Source organism: Anabrus simplex, chromosome 1 (genome assembly GCF_040414725.1).
Source record: "Anabrus simplex isolate iqAnaSimp1 chromosome 1, ASM4041472v1, whole genome shotgun sequence".
NCBI classification, from domain to species: Eukaryota; Metazoa; Arthropoda; class Insecta; order Orthoptera; family Tettigoniidae; genus Anabrus; species Anabrus simplex.
This window is the reverse complement of record NC_090265.1, coordinates 1,180,747,442-1,180,770,823: the sequence shown is the minus strand read 5'-3', so window position 1 is coordinate 1,180,770,823 and position 23,382 is coordinate 1,180,747,442. Positions and strand designations below refer to the sequence as shown.

Genomic DNA, 23,382 nt, shown 5'->3' with positions numbered 1-23,382 from the left:
AGAAACGTAGAATGTTACAGACGTAAAAACTGGTATTTGGAATCTCCTGTAAATGTAAAGAAATATAGGTGATTTGTTTTTGGAAACTCCTCTTAGGGGAACTAAAAAGGGGGTGAAATTTTAAAATGAGAATTTCTATAGTATATCTCAAAAACTTAACATGTCACAGAAGTGAAAAATGGTACTTTTAAAATGTGTATTTTTAGTTTTCGGAAATACCACTTGGGACGGAGGGGGGTAAAAGTGACTGAAAATGTTGAATTCTTTTAATTAGGCTAAAGTTATCTCAAAAATTAAGATGTTACAGGCGTGAATGATATTTGGAATCTGCTTTAAAAGTAAAGAAACACGTATTCTCGGAAAATCCGATGAATAGGTGGGGGAGAGGGGGAGGTGAAAGAATTGAAAAATTAATTGACTTAATTGTATGAGAATACTTACATCTAATAAAAACTGAAGTTTTTAGGGCCTACAGACGTAAAAATTGGTATTTGGATCTTCTTTAAAAACAAAAAAAGCCCGTTGGGGGGGGGGGTGGAATCATCTTGGGGGGCGGAAATGAAAAGGAGTTGAATTCCTTTCATGAGGACACATAAATCAAGAACTGAAGAAGTTACAGTCGTGATAATTGGTATTTAGAAGATCCTTTACTATTAAAGAAACAAGTATTTTTTGCCGGAACTTCCACTTATGGGGAGGTTGGGGGGGGGGGGAGTGTGAAAGTGAAAAAAGTTAATTATTTTAATCTCAAAACTGAAGGTAATTGACGTGAACATCGGTGTTTTCAATCTCTTTTAAACATAAAGAAACACGCCTTCCTTTAATTTTTTTTTTTGGGGGGGGGTAAATAAACTTAACGGCGGTGGGGTGTAATAGGAGGTGAGACCAATCGATTTAACTCTTCATAATGTACTTATAAGGAGCCTCCGTTGCTCAGGCGGCAGCGCGCCGGCCTCTCACAGCAGGGTTCCGTGGTTCAAATCCCTGTCACTCCATGTGACATTCGTGCTGGACAAAACGGAGGCGGGACAGGTTTTTCTCCGGATACTCCGGTTATCCTCGTCATCATTCATTCCAGCAAAACTGTCCAATATTTCATTTCATTTGTCATTCACCGATCATTGCCCCAGAGGAGTGCTTCGGCAGCCGGCACAATTCCTATTGTCGCCGCTAGATGGGGCTTTATTCATTCCATTCCTGACCCTGTCGAATGACTGGAAACAGGCTGTAGATTTTTTTATGTACTTATTCTAATCATAAACCGATCATTGTTAATCTTTCCTGGTTTCGTTTTCAAGAGCCATCTTTTCCTTCGGAGAACGTTCTTAGATTACAGTAGATTCTCCTGGCATATAAATAACAATTTAAACACATTTGAAATAAACGACAGGAATGAGATTGAACGTTCAATTTTTCACCCCTATAATAAGTTCAATAATACACGGAAGTATGTCATTCGTATGGCCAGAAATCCCGCACACTTGCCTACGCGCGACAATGGTGCTGGTCACATTCTCAACAATGACATTGGCAGCAGATGTAATTTACCGCCAAGTAGCGCTCTTGCATCTTGCCGTGGGGTCCAGAACAGTTATAATAATAATAATAATAATAATAATAATAATAATAATAATAATAATAATAATAATAATAATAATAATAATAATGTTCTGGACCGTCGTCAAATGTGCGGACTGCGCTGGAAACGGGTCCTGGACGGGTAATGACTAAGAATGCAGTCCGGCCGCGGATTCAGTATCGCCAAAACACCCAATACGACACCACGCTGGATCTCCTGAAGGATTTGATCCATATTAGAAATGCTTATAGGAAAAGATGGCAAAGATTTAGGGACCGAACTGACCGCGTGGGATACCTGGACATAGCCCGGGAAGTACGAAATCGATTGCTGGAAAGAAATATTGAAAAATGGGAGGAAACTTGCCGTAATCTATTAGAAAACGAGTCAGATCACGAATTTTGGCGGATTATATATAAAACAATAAGCATTCAATTCTAAATTTCAGTATAATACCGTAGCGAAGCACAGGTATCTTGCTAGTAATCTATATGTTTATAAGAGTGTAGTTTCGGCTCACTGGGAGTATAAATAGATGTCTTTGAAATATCTAAACTAAAGAGCAAGAGATTACGGTCACTCATATCATCAATTATGTTATCTACAGACCAGTTATTAAGTTTCATGCTGCATAGAAAGTGGTCGATTAGTGAATTGTTCGAACTCAGTCTGGTAGGGTATATTGTGCCATTTCACTGTTCTCAATGAAGTCTGATTGGAACGAAAATGGAGTCTAAGCCGTGAGAACGTCAGTGATAAAACATCAAAGCATTCCTAAATGTCAAAGGAATAATGTTTTCGTCAGGTACGTGAGGAGAAAGAAGCATAGAAGGCGGTGACAAAGAAAGACGCGAGAAGATTGTTAAAATTTTGTTATTGGAAAATAACATTCGATTCGCACTGAGGGTATAGAAGGAGAACGTCACTCAAGACTGCTGAAGCGGAAGAATAATATCAACGAGGCGAATAGACGCAAATATAATTAAAATAATTGTGTACGAGTTATTTGCGAGACACTGGCGTTGAAGGATATTCAGATCCGTAAAAATTAAGATTATTCCAGCAGACAGAAAGACTTCCGCATTACTACGTCACATTATCCTCGCAAGACAACGTGTTAGCCGACGGAGCTTATTTTAGGAAGCTACATAATAATAATAATAATAATAATAATAATAATAATAATAATAATAACAAGAGCGCAAGACAGAGAAAATCTAATATCTTAGTCAAATTGAAATATTCGCATACATACTGCAAATCCTAAAGCATTATAAACGATTATTTTAGAGAAGCGGTACTCTTATATTATCCATAGATTATGGCAGGCTGTGTCCGTAAGATGACGAAACTAACTATGCTGATGTATTATTCTGTTCTAACTGCGCAAGATGGTGGTGGTGGTGATTATTGTTTTAAGAGGAAGTACAACGAGGCAACCATCCTCTATATAACACTAATCAGAGTGAAAATATGGAAGGGGTCCGACATTTCGAAAAATGAAGATATCGGCCAAAGAAAGACAAGGGCCACGAAGGGCGTGAAAATGAAAGACTCCCTAGCCCTCGCAAACTTAATGGCGTCGGGGTCGGAAAAGAACAAGAGCTGACCAAGAGAGGTCGGACAGGATAGATGAAAGTGAGGAGCCTGGCACAAGTAAGTGGAAACAATGCCAGGACACAGCTAAGGGCCCCGTAGTCGCCAACCCACGCTCCAAAGTTCAGAGCCCCTGGGGCCCCTTTTAGTTGCCTCTTACGACAGGCAGGGGATACCGTGGGTGTTATTCTACCGCCCCCACCCACAGGGGGATTACTGCGCAAGAGGCCGAAGACATTACGCACTTAAGAAGTGGAGGCAGAGCTACCTAGGTTATGGCGACACGAGATGACACATCCAGCCCATGATGACTGGCAACGACCCGAGATCGTTCCTGATGTTCCCAAAAAGATGAGGGAAATGCCGTGAATCAAGCCCGCATGTCTAACCACCAAGATATGTGATGACAACGAGGGAGTACGGAGAACGATAAGTCATTATAGTCATTAATGTAAATGATATTTGTTTTCTTTTGGAGAGTGCTATGCTATATTTTTATTCTCATTTATCAAAACGTGAACGAAGTGCTATCTTAAATATTACCAAAGAAGTGATGTTATATGAGAAGACAACTCATATAAGTATGTTAGAGGTTAGTAGGTACTCATCTGACATAAATATCAAATCCATTATGTAGAAGCAGTTTACCAGTGATAATTTAATATTCCGTTCGCAATGCTGTCAGTATTGAGTAAGAGGAGGTTAAGATAATCTCAATGTGAATACGACATTGTGGTAAACATCAGGTTTATTTTAGAACAGGTGACGTGAAGTTAAGAGGGAATGAGATCGTATGTTGGATTTCGATAACTCGCTGGTGAAATATGATGATATTTTATGGAACTGTTGAAAGATTGAGAACATAATAAGATAATCGAATGGATGATTAGTGATGATAGTATGGTATACGTCAAGTTGAAATGAATTAATGTGTTTATAGTAATGTGAAGTGTAATTTGAGATGAATAATGTGAAGTGAATGATTTATATGCGAATAATGGTATGAGAAGATGATGAATAATGTTGGTGATGATTATTGCTTCGTTGTAGATGAAGTTATGGTTTAGTTTAGCGATGATATTATTTCAATTTACGTATTTTGAGATGGAAGAAGGCTATGATTTGTTCTCAACTGCCCCTTAATCTCTGGATAAGCCATATATAGCGTTAATTACGATCTTAATAATGTTCCTATGTTGACATTTACCTAGTACATCATCAAATAATTCCTGATAAGAGGAGTGGCACAGAATTAGCCTATACTTATATGTTTCTTTTAACCACAAGTATTCTCACTTAGATTAGGAAAGCTAGGAAGCTTACTGTAGTACACTAATTGATACCACTGGTAACTGTTCTTCAAAATTGAAGGCTATTAGTAATTCATAGTATCTTCTTACAAGCTATATCACCTGATATCCAGCATAATTGTGTTAAATGACCGTCAAATATGGATGATAGCACAGTATTACGACATGTACAACCACTATATGAGCACTTAAATTAATTTCTACCCACCCAAAGTGAACAATTTGAGTAAATATTAGTTATGATGTTTCAGTCGTATTATTTTTAAGGATATAATGACTTAATGAATTACCTTTCTTCCCGTACAAAATGTGACACCAAGAATTTTGAAAGAATATTGGGAAAGTGTAACGCATGTGAACCATGTTAAATAATTTACATTATATATATTAGAAAATATTTTCTCACAACCAAGTTGTTGTCAATAATTGAGCATGAACAGCTACATTCAATCAATCAATCAATCAATCAATCAATCAATCAATCAATCAATCAATCAATCAATCAATCAATCAATCAATCAATCAATCAATCAATCAACCAATCAATACTGATCTGCATTTAGGGCAGTCGCCCAGGTGGCAGATTCCCTATCTGTTGCTTTCCTAGCCTTTTCCTAAATGATTTCAAAGAAATTGGAAATTTATTGAACATCTCCCTTGGTAAGTTATTCTAATTCCTAACTCCCCTTCCTATAAATGAATATTTGCCCCAGTTTTTCCTCTTGAATTCCAACTTTATCTTCATATTGTGAACTTTCCTACTTTTATAAATGCCATTCAAACTTATTCGTCTACTAATGTCATTCCACACCATCTCTCCGCTGACAGCTCGGAACATACCACTTAGTCGAGCAGCTCTTCTTCTTTCTCTCAATTCTTCCCAACCCAAACATTGCAACATTTTTGTAACGCTACTCTTTTGTCGGAAATCACCCAGAACAAATCGAGCTGCTTTTCTTTGGATTTTTTCCAGTTCTTGAATCAGGTAATCCTGGTGAGGGTCCCATACACTGGAACCATACTCTAGTTGGGGTCTTACCAGAGACTTATATGCACTCTCCTTTACATCCTTACTACAACCCCTAAACACCCTCATAACCATGTGCAGAGATCTGTACCCTTTATTTACAATGCCATTTATGTGATTACCCCAATGAAGATCTTTCCTTATATTAACACCTAGATACTTACAATGATCCCCAAAAGGAACTTTCACCCCATCAACGCAGTGATTAAAACTGAGAGGACTTTTCCTATTTGTGAAACTCACAACCTGACTTTTAACCCCGTTTATCAACATACCATTGCCTGCTGTCCATCTCACAACATTTTCGATGTCACGTTGCAGTTGCTCACAATCTTGTAACTTATTTATCACTCTATACAGAATAACATCATCCGCAAAAAGTCTTACCTCCGATTCCACTCCTTTACTCATATAATTTATATATATAAGAAAACATAAAGGTCCGATAATACTGCCTTGAAGAATTCCCCTTTTAATTATTACAGGGTCAGATAAAGTTTCACCTACTCTAATTCTCTGAGATCTATTTTCTAGAAATATAGCAACCCATTCAGTCACTCTTTTGTCTAGTCCAATTGCACTCATTTTTGCCAGTAGTCTCCCATGATCCAACCTATCAAATGCTTTAGACAGGTCAATCGCGATACAGTCCATTTGACCTCCAGAATCCAAGATATCTGCTATATCTTGCTGGAATCCTACAAGTTGAGCTTCAGTGGAATAACCTTTCCTAAAACCGAATTGCCTTCTATCGAACCAGTTATTAATTTCACAAACATGTCTAATATAATCAGAAAGAATGCCTTCCCAAAGCTTACATACAATGCATGTCAAACTTACTGGCTTGTAATTTTCAGCTTTATGTCTATCACCCTTTCCTTTATACACAGGGGCTACTATAGCAACTCTCCATTCATCTGGTAAAGCTCCTCCGACCAAACAATAATCAAATAAGTACTTCAGATATGGTACTATATCCTAACCCATTGTCTTTAGTATATCCCCAGAAATCTGATCAATTCAAGTGAGTCTATCACTGTGAGGTAATTAATGAATGGTAGTAAGATTTTAGATTTTAGAAACAATTTCACGCGATGATTGATAAAAATGAAAGATAAGATTATAATTTTATTTGTGATTTAATCAGACCTTGGAATCTGCGTCCGACACATTTAATAGCTCTCAGTCAATATTGTAAATATTATGATATGGTGTTTTTTCTTTATTCAGTTAGAGATCTCTAATTTAATGCATTTCGAAGATTAATTGATGAAGCACGAAGTTAACTATTCCTTATTTATCTTTTCAAGAAATAATTCATAACATACCAAGTATTTTCTTCAATTTCTACTTTATTTTTAAATAAATATTATATTGTAAAACTTAATTCCTCTTTTAATGAATTCTTAGGATAAGGATCTAGTTATAAGTGATGATTGTTTGAATATTATTGTAGTTGTAAGTGATGATTATTTGCATATTTTGTGAGTCGAATGCGAAAACTAACCGAATTACGGGTAGGAGACGTCCACTACGTAGGTTAGGGTTTTCTGCTAGTATAATCTGGTGATCTTTTCTCGAATGCGGAACCCATAGCCCATAAATTTGAAGTATCTAGAAGCTAATCGAATATTAGAGCTAGCCTGGATCTCATGCGACTCGACCTGGACGCGGGAACGGCGCAATATTGTGTTACAGTTTTAAGGCCGTAGCTCTGCATGAACAATTTATATTCATTAGTTAATACAGCACTTGAGAGTAAATTTATATTGAAGTCACTACCAACAATTATATTTCTATGATTTATTTTGTTTAGTATTATTTCTATGTTATCCCATAGCTGCGTTCAGTTTGAAGTGAATGGATTGTAAACAGCCATAAGAATATAACTGCACCTTGACTTAGAAATCTCCAAAAACGGATTTATTATGATGCTTTTGGACATTATAGATGATATTACATTGCCACGATTTGTTTTTAGTGTAAAATGATACTCCTCCACCCGTAAGTGGTTTTTCAGAAGGAATTCTAAATTAATGAAATGCTTCATAATCTGTGGTACTGTAGAAGTTAGACTCATCACCGTTTACAGACAACCATCTTTCGACAACAACTATAAAATAGATATTCTGAATTAACTTTATGCGATCAGCAATCATCTCTAACTTACCATTTCGTATGCTACGAGATTTGCCTTTCCCGGCAGGACCTAGTGTTTACAGTGCACTATGTCTTCTGGTGTAGGCTAGAGCAATTTTGTTACTTTCATAGATCTGTCTCTGTCTTATCCTTGGCTTTGACAATATGAAAGTGACGAGCGATGCTAGTAATGCCAATCCCTAAGCAACCAGTCCCCGGTATGAATGGTGTGAAAATGTTGCTCATAGGATCGGTTGATATATGCATTTCAGTGGGCTTGGCAGACTGATATGTAATAACAACTCTGGCTCGGTGAGAAAAGCAACGGGAAACTACCTCACTCCTCATTTCCCTAGTACGCCTCTTCAGTGATGCTTAGGCCATCTATGACAGCTGATGGCAGAGCTGTTGAGGATTCCACCAGCGGAATCGCTGACGGACTGAACATACATACATACATACATACATACATACATACATACATACATACATACATACATACATACATACATACATACATACATACATACATCCTTTTTTGGAAGAGTAAACAGGCGATCTGTTTCTTGTTTGGTTGATCTCATGCATTCATGTGAAACCACTTAAGGCCTTTTTTACACTTTACCTTCATATTATTTTCTTTAAATTTCTCGGAGCACTTCACACATCAATCCGCCATGATAGTTTGCAATACTTCCTCACAGACCAATCGTACTGTACTATTTCCTTTTTGAAAGATATGTTTCAACAATTTACACTCGTTGCTCAGTAGCGCACTTAGTCATGGTGGATAATTGTTACTGTGCACTTTCATAATCACTTAGAGTGTCAAGTAAATCACGTGTCTCAACAGCACAGGAACAGAGCTCTACCAATGACCGAGCCTTACAAGACAGAAGATGGGACAAAGAAGTTGTCTCCCGGCAGGTAGCTTCTTGCTCGTCCCTTGAGTGGGAAATACAACGTGTCCTTTCCGACAGCTCGCTTGAGTTTGTCGTCAACTCTTGTTTGGCGGTCACTGTATAACTCTATATTTTAAAAGCATTTTTCTTAATGACATGTTATCGTGTGGATGGGGCATTTCGCTGCCTGTCGTAAGAGGCGACTAAAAGGGACCCCAGGGGCTCTTAACTTGGGAGCATGAGTTAGCGATTACGGGGCCCTTAACTGAGTCCTGGCATTGCTTCTACTTTTGCCAAGCTCCTCACATTCATCTATCCTATCCCACCTCCCTTGGCCAACTCTTGTGTTTTCCGACCCCAACGGCATTAGAGCATTCGAGGTCTAGGGACTCATTCGTTTTCACGCACTTCGTGACCCTCGTCTCTCTTTTGCCGATACCTTCATTCTTCGAAATGTCGAACCCCTTCAGTTCCCCTCTGATTAGCGTTAATAGAGGATGGCCACCACGTTGTACTTCCTCTTAAAACAATAAGCGCCACCACCATCACTACCACCACTACTTATAATCGGCATTTCACTTTAATCCAATCCATCGCTGCATAAAAGACCTTTTAGAAATAATTTTCTAATTCATGGCGTTCGAATGCGTAGCAAGTCTAGCATTTAAAATCATTGTATTTATGAAATACAGAACGAAAGAGGCTTGTCTCAATATCCATTTACGAATTATATTCTAATTAGCATGAAGTGCGAAAGTGATGTTCACCTTTTTGAATGGGTCTTCCATATCTCTATCACTCCTGTGCTCTTGAAAACGTTGTCGGAGAGTGAAGAAGAAAGCAGGTGCACCATGTCACCGACCAGGACCAAAAATTAAGGGTATTGATATAGACTGTCTAGCGTTAGCTGATGATATGGCACTAATTGCCGAAGACATTTCTGATGCAAAGAAACAGATTGCTATACTGGAAGAGCAAGCAGCAAAAAATAGGACTTCGAAATATATATGTTATCTTATTAAGTAATAATGCTAATAATAATAATAAATAACCATTGCAATATGATTAAAATAATCAAATATGAATAAAATAATCGCTTCACGCTTGGGCATCAACTGTAATCTAATACTTCACCAGAATGAATCCCTCGAATTTTGATAGAGCATGATAATTCTTTCTCTCCCAGGGCCTGTACATAAAGCTGCGTACTGGTACATCTGTTTCAGGCCTTACCTAACCTTCTGCGAACGACTAAATAGGTAGGAACTGCACCTAGGTTCATTAATAACTCCACTGATTCTAAAACAACTAACTATATTCTGAATTAACATCCGTGCATGGGTACCTCATCAACGCACCAAAATATACATAAAATACACTCACAAAATACCGCTGGAAAACTCCATATTTATAACAACAACAACAACAACAGTGGGAAACCAAAAGCGAGGACCCAGCTACCATTTGCAGTCAGTCCGTTGAAAGTTCATTACAAAGCATATATATATATATATATATGTGTGTGTGTGTGTGTGTGTGTGGACGAATACCCTTCACTGTCTCTGTGTATGAGCACAACTTGCATATTCTCATTATTGGCAATGTTGAAAGTTCATTACAAATTATATATATTAGATGAATACAACTCGCTGTCTCTGTGTATCAACACAACTTGCATATTCTCATTATTGGCACTTGATATATCACACAGATACTGCATATTTTTAATACTGTGTTCACTGACTCTAACTCTTGGTTTAAAGATACATTCACTCGAACAACACACGCTTGCTGTTCCAGAACATAAATTCTGGAAAATCTGAGATACAGTCCCCCAGCTTTCACCAACATATAATACCAAGCCGCCGCAAGTGATACAATACCAAGTGCCTAAGCACTCCACAGTTGTAGGTTAATACCACACTTCACATTCCACAAACATAAGACCACGTTCCACCAAAGTTACATCTCCTCTTCCTACCAAAGTTTGAATTCCAGTCACTCCTTCAAAGTTACATGTCCTCTTCCTACCAAAGTTTTAAGTCAAAGTCTCCTCCGCCGTTTTCTCACATGCCTACATAGACCTCAACTTCCCCCTCTCACATGATACATCTAGATTGATCCTGGCCATTCAATCACGACTAGAAGATCCTCTTGTCATTCCAAGACCACGCCCAGAACCACTTCCGTGTCACAAGACAATAACAACATCAACGGACTCTGGGTTGTTCCCACATGACTCATATAAAGTTTCCGAGAAGGAAATAGCACTGTTTTCCCACACGTTTGTACAAAACAAATTACTTATATCACATACGGATCACCTTCCAGCTTAAAATATTAAGAACAAATATACAAATGGAATAATGATAATAACAATAAAAAATCGAATAATGACAATCATAATATTTCTTACTTCTGAATAAAGTGCGAGGGTGTGATGTACGTACTATCACAACCTAAAATCTCATATGAAAAAACTAAATTTATGCCAAATATCAAAACTGCTCCACCTGAACTTACCATTGATACGAATCAAATTGCTAGAGTTACGGAATTTAAGTACTTAGGTGAATGGATCACTGAAAATGACAATTAAAATAAATCAGTAGCTTCAAGAAATCAGAAAATGGAAATTGCTTTTCAACACACACAAAATGTTTGTAACAAAATCTGCCTGTCTTGGAACAGTAAAATTCGTCATAACTTAACAGTGATCAAACCTGAAACTTGTTATGCTTCAGAATCGCTCAATTACTTATATCATAAACAATTTAAAGGAAGAATTAGAGAAAAAGAAAGGAAAATCATGAGAAAAATGTTAGGGCCAAGAATTAAAAATGAAATACATTACCTCAAACCCAACATGGACATATATTTCAAAATATCTAAACTTACTGATACGATGAGACTACGACGAATTCAGTTTTAAAACCATTTGGAAAGAATGAATAACAACAGATTTACTTATCGAATAGACAATTTTTTTGCAAATCAAACATACGAGATCAACATGGTATAAGCAAGTAGAGAAAGACCTCACTGAATTAGGATCACCAAATCTGCAGGATAGGAATATAATCAGGCAAATTGTTCATGCAAGCGGATTTGAGGAAGACGGGAAAGAACCAACATGACGTACGTGGTCGGAGAAACAGAAATCACAACAATCGACGAAAATGAAGAACTATTGGGCAAGGAGGAAAGCTCAACCATTGTTGATTTCGCGTGGTTCTAAGTGACACATTCATGCATAATAATAATAATAATAATAATAATAATAATAATAATAATAATAATAATAATAATAATAATAATAATAATAATAATAATAATAATAATCATCACAGAGCTGTCTTATAGTCCGATAAGTGGAGAGAGTAGTGTAGTGTAGCTTGTGGCTTAGATGTAACACTCCTTAAAAGGGTATATTACAAAACAATATAGATAACTTATCGTAGTCTGTGTTATTTTCACACGAGGCAAATTCTGGGGCTGTACCGTAATTTAAAATATAGACAGTCAATTTTTTGCTTAAAACGGTGCAGTAAATATACGGACCATATACTATAAGTTGCATGTGGTATTCATAGTAACCTTTCCTTTTCCTAACAGGTCTGTAAGTACATGCGCTTCACTATGAGAGTGACATCATACCTTGACAGGTGACACATATATAACCTGAGGATCGCCTGCCTCCACACAGGATGTCTACGACCAGAGCTGAAACTGAAGACGTAAGTTGGAATTAGTTCATCATGATGTAGTTGACCAATGAACAGTTAAGAGCGTGGTTGGCAGATTCGTTCTTCCAACTACTCAAATTATTATTATTATTATTATTATTATTATTATTATTATTATTATTATTATTATTATACCGGGGTTTCCGTGGTTCACAGAGGAATAGGAAGCGCTTGGGTTGAATGGCTGGACAAGGAACTACTTAGAGCCACTTTTAATATAACAATTTTGGAAATAGCGAGTTCGTCAACTCTAACAATATTTGGGACTTAGAAGTCCTTAAATCAGGTACAAAAACTTTAGTTAATTACCAAGTCGTTAAATTACATAGAGAAGAGCATTATTGGTCCGAATAGGCACAATAGTTTGCAAGTGCAAGATTTGCTCCGAGCAGGTACACTTCACAGGAGTCTAGCCTCGAAGAGGCAATCAGCTTCTCACGAAGCACCCCATCTGGTGACCCCTCTTCAAAGAGTTCATCATTGCTCAACAATAATAGTAGTCACTGTTCCCAAAGGGAACTACAACGAAGAAACAGTTACCCTATGAATAATAGAGAATAAACAAGGGTATAATTACCCATACTACGTGGCCTTAAGAGTAAAAAGAAAAGATTGCACATAACCGGCCATCAACACAAGGCAAGGGGGCGAAACATCAGCACTCCTCATAGAAATTACTAGAAACCTAAGTGGGCTTACGGCCCAAAGATGCAGAGGCTAATCCCATACTAAAAGGAGTGACTAGAGGAAGAACACTTAGACTGTATCTTAACTGACTTTGAATTCAGGAAATCTGTTAGGAATATGTGGGTATTCCGGGGATTTTTCAATGTTACAGACCACTCGCTGATCTGTAGCGAACTAATTATCTCTGGGCATAAAGTAGAGAAAGGGAAATTTGATTGCAAACTAACAAGGGCAGAAAATCTCCAGGACGAAGAAATTAGACAGAAGTACATGGATATGATTAGTGAAAAGTTGCTATCAGTAGACATTAAGCAGGTGTGGGATATAGGTAGGGAATGGGTGGCATATACCTTTGCTGGCAGGACGTAGGTTTACAGTGCACTATGTCTTCTGGTATGGGCTAGAGCAATATTGTTACTTTCATTGATCTGTCTCAACTTTATCCTTGGCTTTGACAAAATGAAAGTGACTGAGGTGTGAATGATGCTAGTAATGCCATTCCTTATGCAGCCAGTCCCTCTATGAATGGTGTGAAAATGTTGCTCAGAAGGTCAGTTGGTGCGTGCATTTGAGTGGGCTTGGCAGACTGATACGTAATAGCAACTTCTGGCTTGGTGAGGAAAGCAACGGGAAACCACCTCACTCCTCATTTCCCTAGTACGCCTCTTCAGTGATGCCTAGGCCATCTATGACAGCTGATGGCGGAGCTGTCGAGGATCCAACCAGCCTTCGGGCTGAGGACTAAACATACATACGTGGGTGGCATACAGCGATTCAGTAGTAGAAATAGCAATGGAATGACTAGGAACGACCGTGTGTAAAGATGAGAAAAAGCGAACATCTTGGTGTGGAATGATAAAGTGACGCAAGCTTTTAAACGGAAAGGGAAGCCTTATCAGAAATGTCTCCAAACAACGGCTGTTGCAGACAGGGAATGGTACGTAGATAAAAGAAACAGAGCAAACCAAGTAATTGTTGAATCCAAGAAGTCAGAGAAATATTTCGATAATAGCCTGGAACGGCTAGGTCAAGCGACAGGGAATCCTTTCTTGGCAGAATACCGAATCTTAGAAGGAGGGGTTGAACTCATAGTAGATCCCAGGGAATCACTAAACAGATAGAAGTCATATTTTGAAAATCTTCTGTTGACTTCGCTAACAATCGAGCTTATGAGCAAGAGGGCAATGATGTAAGTGCAATTACGCTTGAAGAAGTGGAAAGTGTGATAAATTAACTCCATTGTCATAAAGTAGCAGGAATAGATGAAATTAGACCTGAAATTATGAAAAATTGTGGGAAGGCAGGGATGAAATGACTTTGTAGTAAGATTAGCATGGAATGTTACTAAAGTATCTTCCCATTGGCCGAAAGCAGTAATTGCATCTCTCTATAAGAAAGGAAACGGGAAGGACTGCAATAACTATCGAGGAATTTCATTGACAGTAGCGTAGCCAGGATCGACCCATGTTTTTTATAGTTACAAAATGATGGTAGAACATAAAGAAGGTGCGTGGATGACTTGTCATTACAAGGGCACTGATATAAGTAAATTGCAGATCTCTTGGTTCTACATTTATGTCTCTGAATGTTCATTTATTTTATTGTATATTGTCGATTTCTCTTTATTTTCTTTTTTGTAAATATTCCATGGGGTTGTTCTAACCCCTAGTAACACTCCCCATTCCCGCCCCCGTGGCTACACCCCTGTTCATTGATCAGTATAAGAGCCAAGGTGTTCACTTGTATTTTAGAGGGAGGGTGCGATTGGTAGTTGAGAATAAGTTGGATGAAAACTAGTGTGGTTTCAGACCACAGAGGGGCTATCAGGATCAGATTTTCAGTATATGCCAGGTCATTGAAAAATTCTATGAGAGCAATAGACATTTATGTTTCTTAGATCTAGAGAAAACATATGACAGAGTACCGAGGGTAAAGATGTTGGTCGTATTGAGGGATTATGGGATTAAGGGTAGATTATTAAAAGCAATCAAAGGCGTCAATTGTATGTTGGCAATTGGGCTGCAGTGAGCATTGATGGTACAATGAATTCTTGGTTCCAGATTGTTACAGGGAATAGACAAGGCTATAATATTCACAGTTTACATGGATCATCTACTGGAAGGTATAAATTGGCAGGGAGGGATTCAGTTCGGTGGAATGTAGTAAGCATACCCCGACATCGGAGGTAAGGCTTTTTGCGGATGATGTTATTATCTATAGAGTGATAAATAAGTTACAAGATTGTGAGCAATTGCAGCGTGACCTCGAAAATGTTGTGAGATGGACAGCAGGCAATGGTATGTTGATAAACGGGGTTAAAAGTCAGGTTGTGAGTTTCACAAATAGGAAAAGTCCTCTCAGTTTTAATTACTGCGTTGATGGAGTGAAAGTTACTTTTGGGGATCATTGTAAGTACCTAGGTGTTAATATAAGAAAAGACCTTCATTGGGGTAATCACATAAATGGGATTGTAAATAAAGGGTACAGATCTCTGCACATGGTTACGAGGGTGTTTAGGGGTTCTAGTAAGGATGTAAAGGAGAGGGCATATAAGTCTCTGGTAAGACCCCAACTAGAGTATGGTTCCAGTGTATGGGACCCTCACCAGGATTACCTGATTCAAGAACTGGAAAAAATCCAAAGAAAAGCAGCTCGATTTGTTCTGGGTGATTTCCGACAAAAGAGTAGTGTTACAAAAATGTTGCAAAATTTGGGTTGGGAAGAATTGAGAGAAAGAAGAAGAGCTGTTCGACTAAGGGGTATATTCCGAGCTGTCAGCGGAGAGATGGTGTGGAATGACATTAGGAGACGAATAAGTTTGAGTGGCGTTTATAAAAGTAGGAAAGGTCACAATATGAAGATAAAGTTGGACTTCAAGAGGACAAACTGGGGCAAATATTCATTTATAGGAAGGGGAGTTAGGGATTGGAATAACTTACCAAGGGAGATGTTCAATAAATTTCCAATTTCTTTGAAATATTTTAGGAAAAGGCTAGGAAAACAACAGATAGGGAATCTGCCACCTGGGCGACTGCCCTAAATGCAGATCAGTATCGATTGATTCATTCATGATTGAGATGTTAGTAGGAAAGAAACTTAAGAAAACTGAATGACACGTTGGGAATACGAAACAGGAACAGGTAGATCATTTAATTTCATTTCAAGTATTTAGGATGTGTATTCTCTAAGGATGGCGGTATAGCTAGTGAGATTGAATCAAGGTTCAGGAACGCTAATGCAGTGAGCTAGCAGTTGCAATCAACAGTATTCTGTAAGAAATAAGTCAGCTCCCGGGATAAACTATCTTTATACCGGTCTGTTTACAGACGAACTTTGCTGTACGGGAATGTTATTCATAAGTTAGGAGTAACAGACATGAAAGTAGCTAGTATGGTTGCTGGTAAAAACAGGTGGGAACAATGGCAGGAAGGTATTCGGAATGAGGAGAGCAAAGGTAAGTGAAGAATGAAGCTGTACGCATAAACCAGGTTCCATGGTGGGGTCATGTGAGCGAATAGAGGACGCTAGGTTACCTAGGAGAATAATAGACACGATCATGGAGGTTAAGAGAAGTAGAGGGAGATGAAGACGACGATGGTTAGACTCAGTTTCTAATGATTTAAAGATAAGAGTTATGGAACTAAATGAGGCCACAGAGCTAGGTACAAATAGAGGATTGTGGAGGTGTTTAGTAAATTCACAGAGGTTTGCAGACTGATCGTCGAAGTCTCTCAAAGGTATAACAGGGTCTCTTATATAATCTAAGGCCGAAAACACGGTGTTTGTACTCTGCGCTACGGCAGCAGCCTCAGCCGAAATAATGTCGCCCGCGGCCGCCCTGCTTTAAGCGTCTATACAATCTTATAAGAAATCCTACCTTATAAAAGAGGCGGGAGGTGCCGTCCTTCCTGGGTTATACAGGCATTGCATCTGGTAATCACATTCTAGGTGACGCGAGTGAGTTCTGCCATTGTAATGTTTCTGATTTAATTCGTAATATGTTCTTTCAATTGCTCTAAGTGTGAGGATTTGTTCAATACATATTTTCTTTCTGTTTACCCACAAGTAAAAATCACACACTGTTAGATCTGGAGAAAGAGAGCGAGGTAGACTAGCACTGTTCACTCTGTCTGAAAGCGCTTCCGAGATTGTAAGAAAGGAATCTTCTGCTGTATGAGCAGGGGCTGAACCTTGTTGAAACTACCCACGCGATTTTTTCTTCTTCCGTTAACAAACGGAAGAACGGCGTCAAAATGTCATCTCGGTACCTCCCTGCATTTACTGTCGTCTCGAAGAAATAGGCCCAATTATTCTTCTTGCACTAAGGCTACGGCCACACTTGCGTGTTTTTCACGCAGCTGGACGACCTGCGAGGGGGGTGGCCATACTTGCGGTTTGTTCACGCTGGATTTTTGCGTGTTTTTCACCAACTTGACGACAACACGTGGCCACACTTCCGTGTTTGTACGGTGTGATTATATTAGTGTGTTGTATATTGTGATGCCGGCCCCGTGGTGTAGGAGTAGTGTGCCTGCCTCTTACCTGGAGGCCCCGGGTTCGATTCCCGGCCAGGCTCCCCTGTGGGTGGGGGCGGTAGAATAACACCCACGGTATCCCCTGCCTGTCGTAAGAGGCGACTAAAAGGGGACCCAGAGGGTTTGAACTCCGGAGCGTGGGTTGGCGACCACGGGGCCCTTAGCTGAGTCCTGGCATTGCTTCCACTTACTTGTGCCAGGCTCCTGACTTTCATCTATCCTATTCGACCTCTCTTCGTCAACTCTTGTTCTTTTTCGACCCCGACGCTATTAGGTTTGCGAGGGCTAGGGAGTCTTTCATTTTCACGTCCTTCGTGGCCCTTGTTTTCCTTTGGCCGATATCTTCACTTTTCGAAGTGTTGGATCCCTTCCATTTTTCCCTCTGATTAGTGTTATATGGAGGATGGTTGCCTAGTTGTACTTCCTCTTAAAACAATAATCATCACCACCACAATCCCGGCCAGGTCAGGGATTTTTACCTGGACCTGAGGGCTGGTTCGAGGTCTAGTCAGCCTACGTGATTAGAATTGAGGAGCTATCTGACGGTGAGATAGCGGCCCCGGTCTAGAAAGCGCAGAATAACGGCCGAGAGGAGTCGTCGTACTGACCACACGACACCTCGTAATTTGCAGGCCTTCGGGCTGAGCAGTGGTCGCTTGGTAGGCCAAGGCACTTCAAGGGATCTAGTGCAATGGGGTTTGGTTTTGGTTGTATATTGTGAGTAGCAAAACATCGCCATTGCTCTTCATATAGAAGGCATTCCATTTTTAAACAATAATTCCGTTGTTGTGTTATGTGCTTGGTTGTTCTTCGCCGTCGTCAGCGTCAAAGAAAACATTGGATCCATCCTGTATTAAGTGACAGGTCATCAAATGGACAATTTGTGCACCTACACTATAAACTAAAAGACAACCAAGATAATTTTTTTGAGTATTACAGAATGTCCGTGACCTTATTTGAACTGCTTTTCTGTATGTTGAAAAATGCTATCAGCGAAAGAAACACAAGGCTGCGGGAATGTATTCCTGAGGAAGAAAGACTCGCATTGACATTAAGGTGTCGTTAAGGCATGGGTGCCTTTGTACCTCCAAAATTATCAGTTCACTGTCTAACATTCTCCTAAGTTTTAAACACGAACAAAACCGCAGCGTCTTCTTCCCGCAAGTGTGGCCAGGCACTGCTGAGCGGGAGAGCGTGAAACACGCAAAGAAAATGGACCCCGGCCCATTCTCGAGCGGGCGACCTTGAAGACGCGCCTTGTCTCGTGTCCCGCTGCGTCTTTTTCCCGCAAGTGTGGCCAGTCCCATTAAAGTCAGTGTTGTGCATTTTTAGCGCGTGTTTTCCCGCAGTCCCGCTGCGGGAAAAAACGCAAGTGTGGCCGTACACTAACAGCACACCAAAAACACCAATCTTCCTATTATAGTGAGGGATTTCATAAAAACCATTAGGATTTTCTGCTCACCAATAGCGATCATTAAGATGAAATCAGAAATTTTACATACGAAAATCCGGCGTTACAATGATAACTGTCTCGCCATGTTAACAGCTGAGATTCGAACTGGCGACTGCTGCTTGCCAGGTCGAACACGAGCAGGCTGCTTGCAAGGTCAAGAACTATGTGCGCGCCTTCCATACTGCAACTTACGTGTCAGAAAGTAAGAACGGTCTTAGTTTATATGAGAGACCCTGTATAATGAATGTGCATGTGTTTTATTATTTATATATTTATTTTTTAGTTTGTTTCGCCCCTTAAAGGATTATTATTATTATTATTATTATTATTATTATTATTATTATTATTATTATTATTATTATTATTATTGAACCGAGAGTTACACCTCTACGCCGCACATTTAAATCTTGCGCCTAATTGAACTCCTCTACTGGAGGAACAGTGAACTTGAAACTGGACCAACTTATAAATTTACTCTGAAGATGTCACCACTAAAATGTGATGTACTTTTCTTATTATGAAGTTTCATGTACTGTATGAAATTCTACGTGTTTTGCTTACCATTCTTCAAGAAGTTTGGACTTTCTTCAACAGATGTCACTGCTCATAAACTATGATTATGCACCCTGGTGCGAAGTGGTTGAACCTTGATTTAAAGAAGTTTTGTATTCATAAGTTATTTTTTTACTAAATTATGTTCATTCATTTTGGGTTGGCAATATTCATCTTTTCTTTCCGCCAGTTTTGAATTTAGCCAATCATGAATTTCTGTAATTAACTTTCCGCTTTTCACAGGCTTCTTCCTCGATTCTGAGTGTCACTTATGATGTTATCAAATAAAATCCTGTGGGTTTGTCTTGATTATTCGTGAAAGGTCTCGAACTATCCCCGAGGGTTTATTAACTGCGAATTTTCACGTCTCTTGGCCATTTGATCGTCACGTGACTTAGTGTGTGTGTCAAGCAGGAGGCGGGAGGCGCCTCTTTCATCAGGCAGCAGTTCTTCAGCAAGGTAATGGTCAATTAACATCTTTATTTCTTGCTAGCTCAGCAGTTTAACCCGGGGGAGAGGTCTGAAACTTTTACTATGTAACCTACTTTTCTGAAAATGTAATTTATGCCGGCTAATGTAAAAACTTCATAAGATCTTTAACTGTAAATCTGGAATAGAGAGTGATGTACCCTCTCGAGCTCCCCTTCATATTGGTTTGAGGTGACTACGTTTTGTAACTGGTTTTCTTCCTTCCCGTAAAGTCTTAATTTTTTTCTTATCCGAGTCACCTCTATAGTTTGGGAATAGCCCCTGTTTCATCGGCCTAGTGCCCTTTAGGTTTTAAGAATACATATAGGAGTGCAAGTACACGCCTCAATTTGTGTTTCGGGCCATTTACTTAACCTGTTCTTTTCAGCTACGGCCCAATAGGTTGGGTACTAGATACCCCTGTTTCAATTTGTAAGTTGTGCCTTGATGGCAAGTGATTGTAATTTTCTGATATCGCCTTGAATAGGCTTGGAAAACGGAGATCACGTTAGATCTTTTTCTCGTGTTGTAAAAGTGCTCCTAGGAGGCTTGATATTGTAAATTACGGAGCTAGTACTCCATGTAGTAGGGGATTTATGCCCTTGTGTAAAATTGTGTTCTTTTGTAAAGTTGAGCTGAGTGCTCAAGAATTGTGAAACGAGGGGCTGGAAGCTCTCATTACTAAACAGTCACTAAAATTTGGATTTTCTTGCTTTGTCTAAACTTTGTCATGGTACCTGATATGTTATTGTTATCTCACTAAGTGAGAATTTGTTAACTTTTGCTTTTTAAAAAATATAACTTTCCATTTCAGTTTAAATTCTTTCTTGACATAGTAGTTAGACCCATTCATCCCGGCACCTTCTTTCACCTCTGTTGGTCCACGGGTAACCCCGTAACAAGTGGTAGCAGAGCGTGGTTGAATGGGTCTCAATTAAGCCCCTTTTGACGGCTAAACATAGGATTCGATTTGCACTCTTAACAATTTTCTCAGTCGCTGGAATTTCCTTTTTCTCTTTTCTAAATGTATACATTTCTGTCATCATGTCCGGCCCTCGCGAAGTCCTCCATCCCGGCTACTTGCGCAAGGAGGAATTAATTTACGAATTATCTATTAGAAATGTTCAGTCTGGAGGCACGGTTGCGGCAGATACCACCTAGCTTAACGAAGCCCTTGAATTACCTATTAGTCTCCCAACTTTGGGAGAGAAGGACATTGATGAGGCTCTGTCCACTATCACGGACAACACCACCGAGCTAGCTTCTGTAGTAAGTTTTTTTGAAGTAAGTGATTCTTCTGCTAACCAACTTAAGAGAGTGCAGGCAAGATTGTTCCACTTTTATAACAGGGTGAGCGATCTATTAAAGGAAGGACATGCGAAGGAGGCGAGTAATTTAATTGATCATCTATCAAAAATGTCCAGTTAGTCAATTGTTAACTGGGACAGCTACCCCCAAAACCGACCAAGCCACCGTTGTGAACATCGTAAGTGAGGAGGATTCTTCCAAGGGCAAAGAAAGCAGAAAATCTGTGGCAACTCAACAAACTTCCGCCCCATTAGGAAATGAACCGGAGCGTCGTACATCCATTCCACCATTCTTCGTAAATAATGCTGTCTCTGAAGCTTCTTCACCCCCTAGGCCGTTACCTACTATGTGACCCGGGTTCAGTAGATTGCCACACCCTTTGGCTATGTTACTTAGGGGAATGTCTAAGTTTTCTATTAATTCCACTAAGGATGTCATTTCATTTTTAAGGTTTTTAGTTGAATTTCAAGATCACGCTCTAGTGTTTTCTCTTTCCCCTTCTCAAATTCTTCAAATTATTTACCATTACTTCATAGGTGTCCTCTCGGACAAGATAGTCAGAGCAATAGCTGAACAATCGTCTATAGAAGATTTCCACGCCCATCTGCTAGCTAATTTCATTCCGGTTACAGCCATGTCTTCCCTAATTCAAAGGTATTATTACAGAGTACAGCGAATGGATGAAAATCTCGCTGACTTCATCTAGGACATTTTTATACAAGGTATTCGCTCTTCATTTCCCAGAGGATCAAATCGTTCAGACCATTGTGGAAGGCATTTTTCCCCACCCTACAGGTCATACTTGTGTTTTGCGTCGCGTCCTCAATATTTTGTTGAATTAGAGGCCATGGCGGTCTCAGCCGAAGGAGTCAGGTATGCCGACACCTTACGAGTCGCTAAGGAGCCCCCTCCGTCTTCGAGTAACTTTCGGCCTCCACCTCGCCGAACTTTCACCACCCGTAAATGCTATGCGTGTGGGTCTACGGAACATCTCCGTAACAAGTGCCCCTTGATTAAATCCAATGGGGCAAAGAATGGAGCAGGGTCATCACAAGGATGTTTCAAGTGTGGCTCATTTAAACACCTCGCCAAAAACTGCCCTAATGCCAATAGCACCCCCTCCTGTTCAACTTCGGGTGCAACCTCCACCAATTCAAATAATAGGAAATAACTTGTATCTCCGGCTGAGTCGGCGTGTTCATCTTTTCAAGGCTCAGCCCCTGTTAAACCCTCCGAAAGCTCAGGCTCGGAACAAGGTAGAAGTTCTTCTAACTTCGCACTTGAATGCCCAAAGAATGTCTTAGGATTGCGGCTGAGACCCCCGCACTTGTACCTACCTTTTCTCAAAATTAAGTTGAATAATGAACCAATTACTGCTCTATTAGACTCTGGGAGTGTTTGTTCTATTATTTCGGCGGACTGGTATTCTAAATTAAAGTCCGTTTGTAAATTTTCTGACTATTATTCGTCTTCGGTTCAGTGCGTTTCGGCTAACTCCTCTCCCTTAGATATTTTAGGGTTTATTTTCGCCAAAATTCGTGTTGCTAAATTTACTTGGAAAGTTAAATTGTCGTCCACCTTCAAATTTGCTAGTAACGGTAAAATTCCCTTGCTTAAATGTAATTCTGCATCATGTTCATCTGTTTCGCTTACCCAGGATGAGATGTTGTTAGACCTCAGACATCTAACTGAGGAGCAGGCTGATAGTATTCGTAAGTTGTGTCAGTCGTTTCCGGATGTATTTTCCGATACTCTTGGTGTTACTGACCTTATTGAATACAAGATTGAGGTTACGGATTCGATCCCAGTTAGATTTCCTCCTTATATGTTATCTCTTCCTAAAATGAAGGCTCTCAAGGAGATCATCGACCAAATGCTAAAGGATGGTATTATTCGACCCTCTAAGTCGGCGTATTCATCGCCTATTTACCTGGTTCCGAAACCCCAAGGTGGCTTCAGGCCTGTGATTTACTATAGGGCTTTAAATCGGAAGGTGGTGTTACAATCTGTGCCTCTTCCCGACCTACACTCTTGTTTTTCATAGTTTCGGAAAGCTAAGTTCTTCACCATCTTAGACCTT

At 39.5% G+C, this 23,382-nt stretch overlaps 1 protein-coding gene across 6 annotated transcripts in view; it reads left to right on the top strand.

Moving 5' to 3' along the window:
- The window catches only part of LOC136858170 (organic cation transporter protein), a 279,009-nt gene that overhangs the window by 127,131 nt on the left and 128,496 nt on the right, over positions 1 to 23,382 (top strand). For 3 of the 6 annotated variants that reach the window (XM_067137520.2, XM_067137521.2, XM_067137522.2), the window contains exon 2: positions 12,169 to 12,290. The exons of the other annotated variants lie outside the window; for them this stretch is intronic. In XM_067137520.2, the coding sequence (XP_066993621.1) occupies positions 12,261 to 12,290 (30 nt within the window). In that variant the 5' untranslated portion in view covers positions 12,169 to 12,260. The remainder of the gene's footprint in view (positions 1 to 12,168; positions 12,291 to 23,382) is intronic. 6 annotated transcript variants of the gene reach the window in all.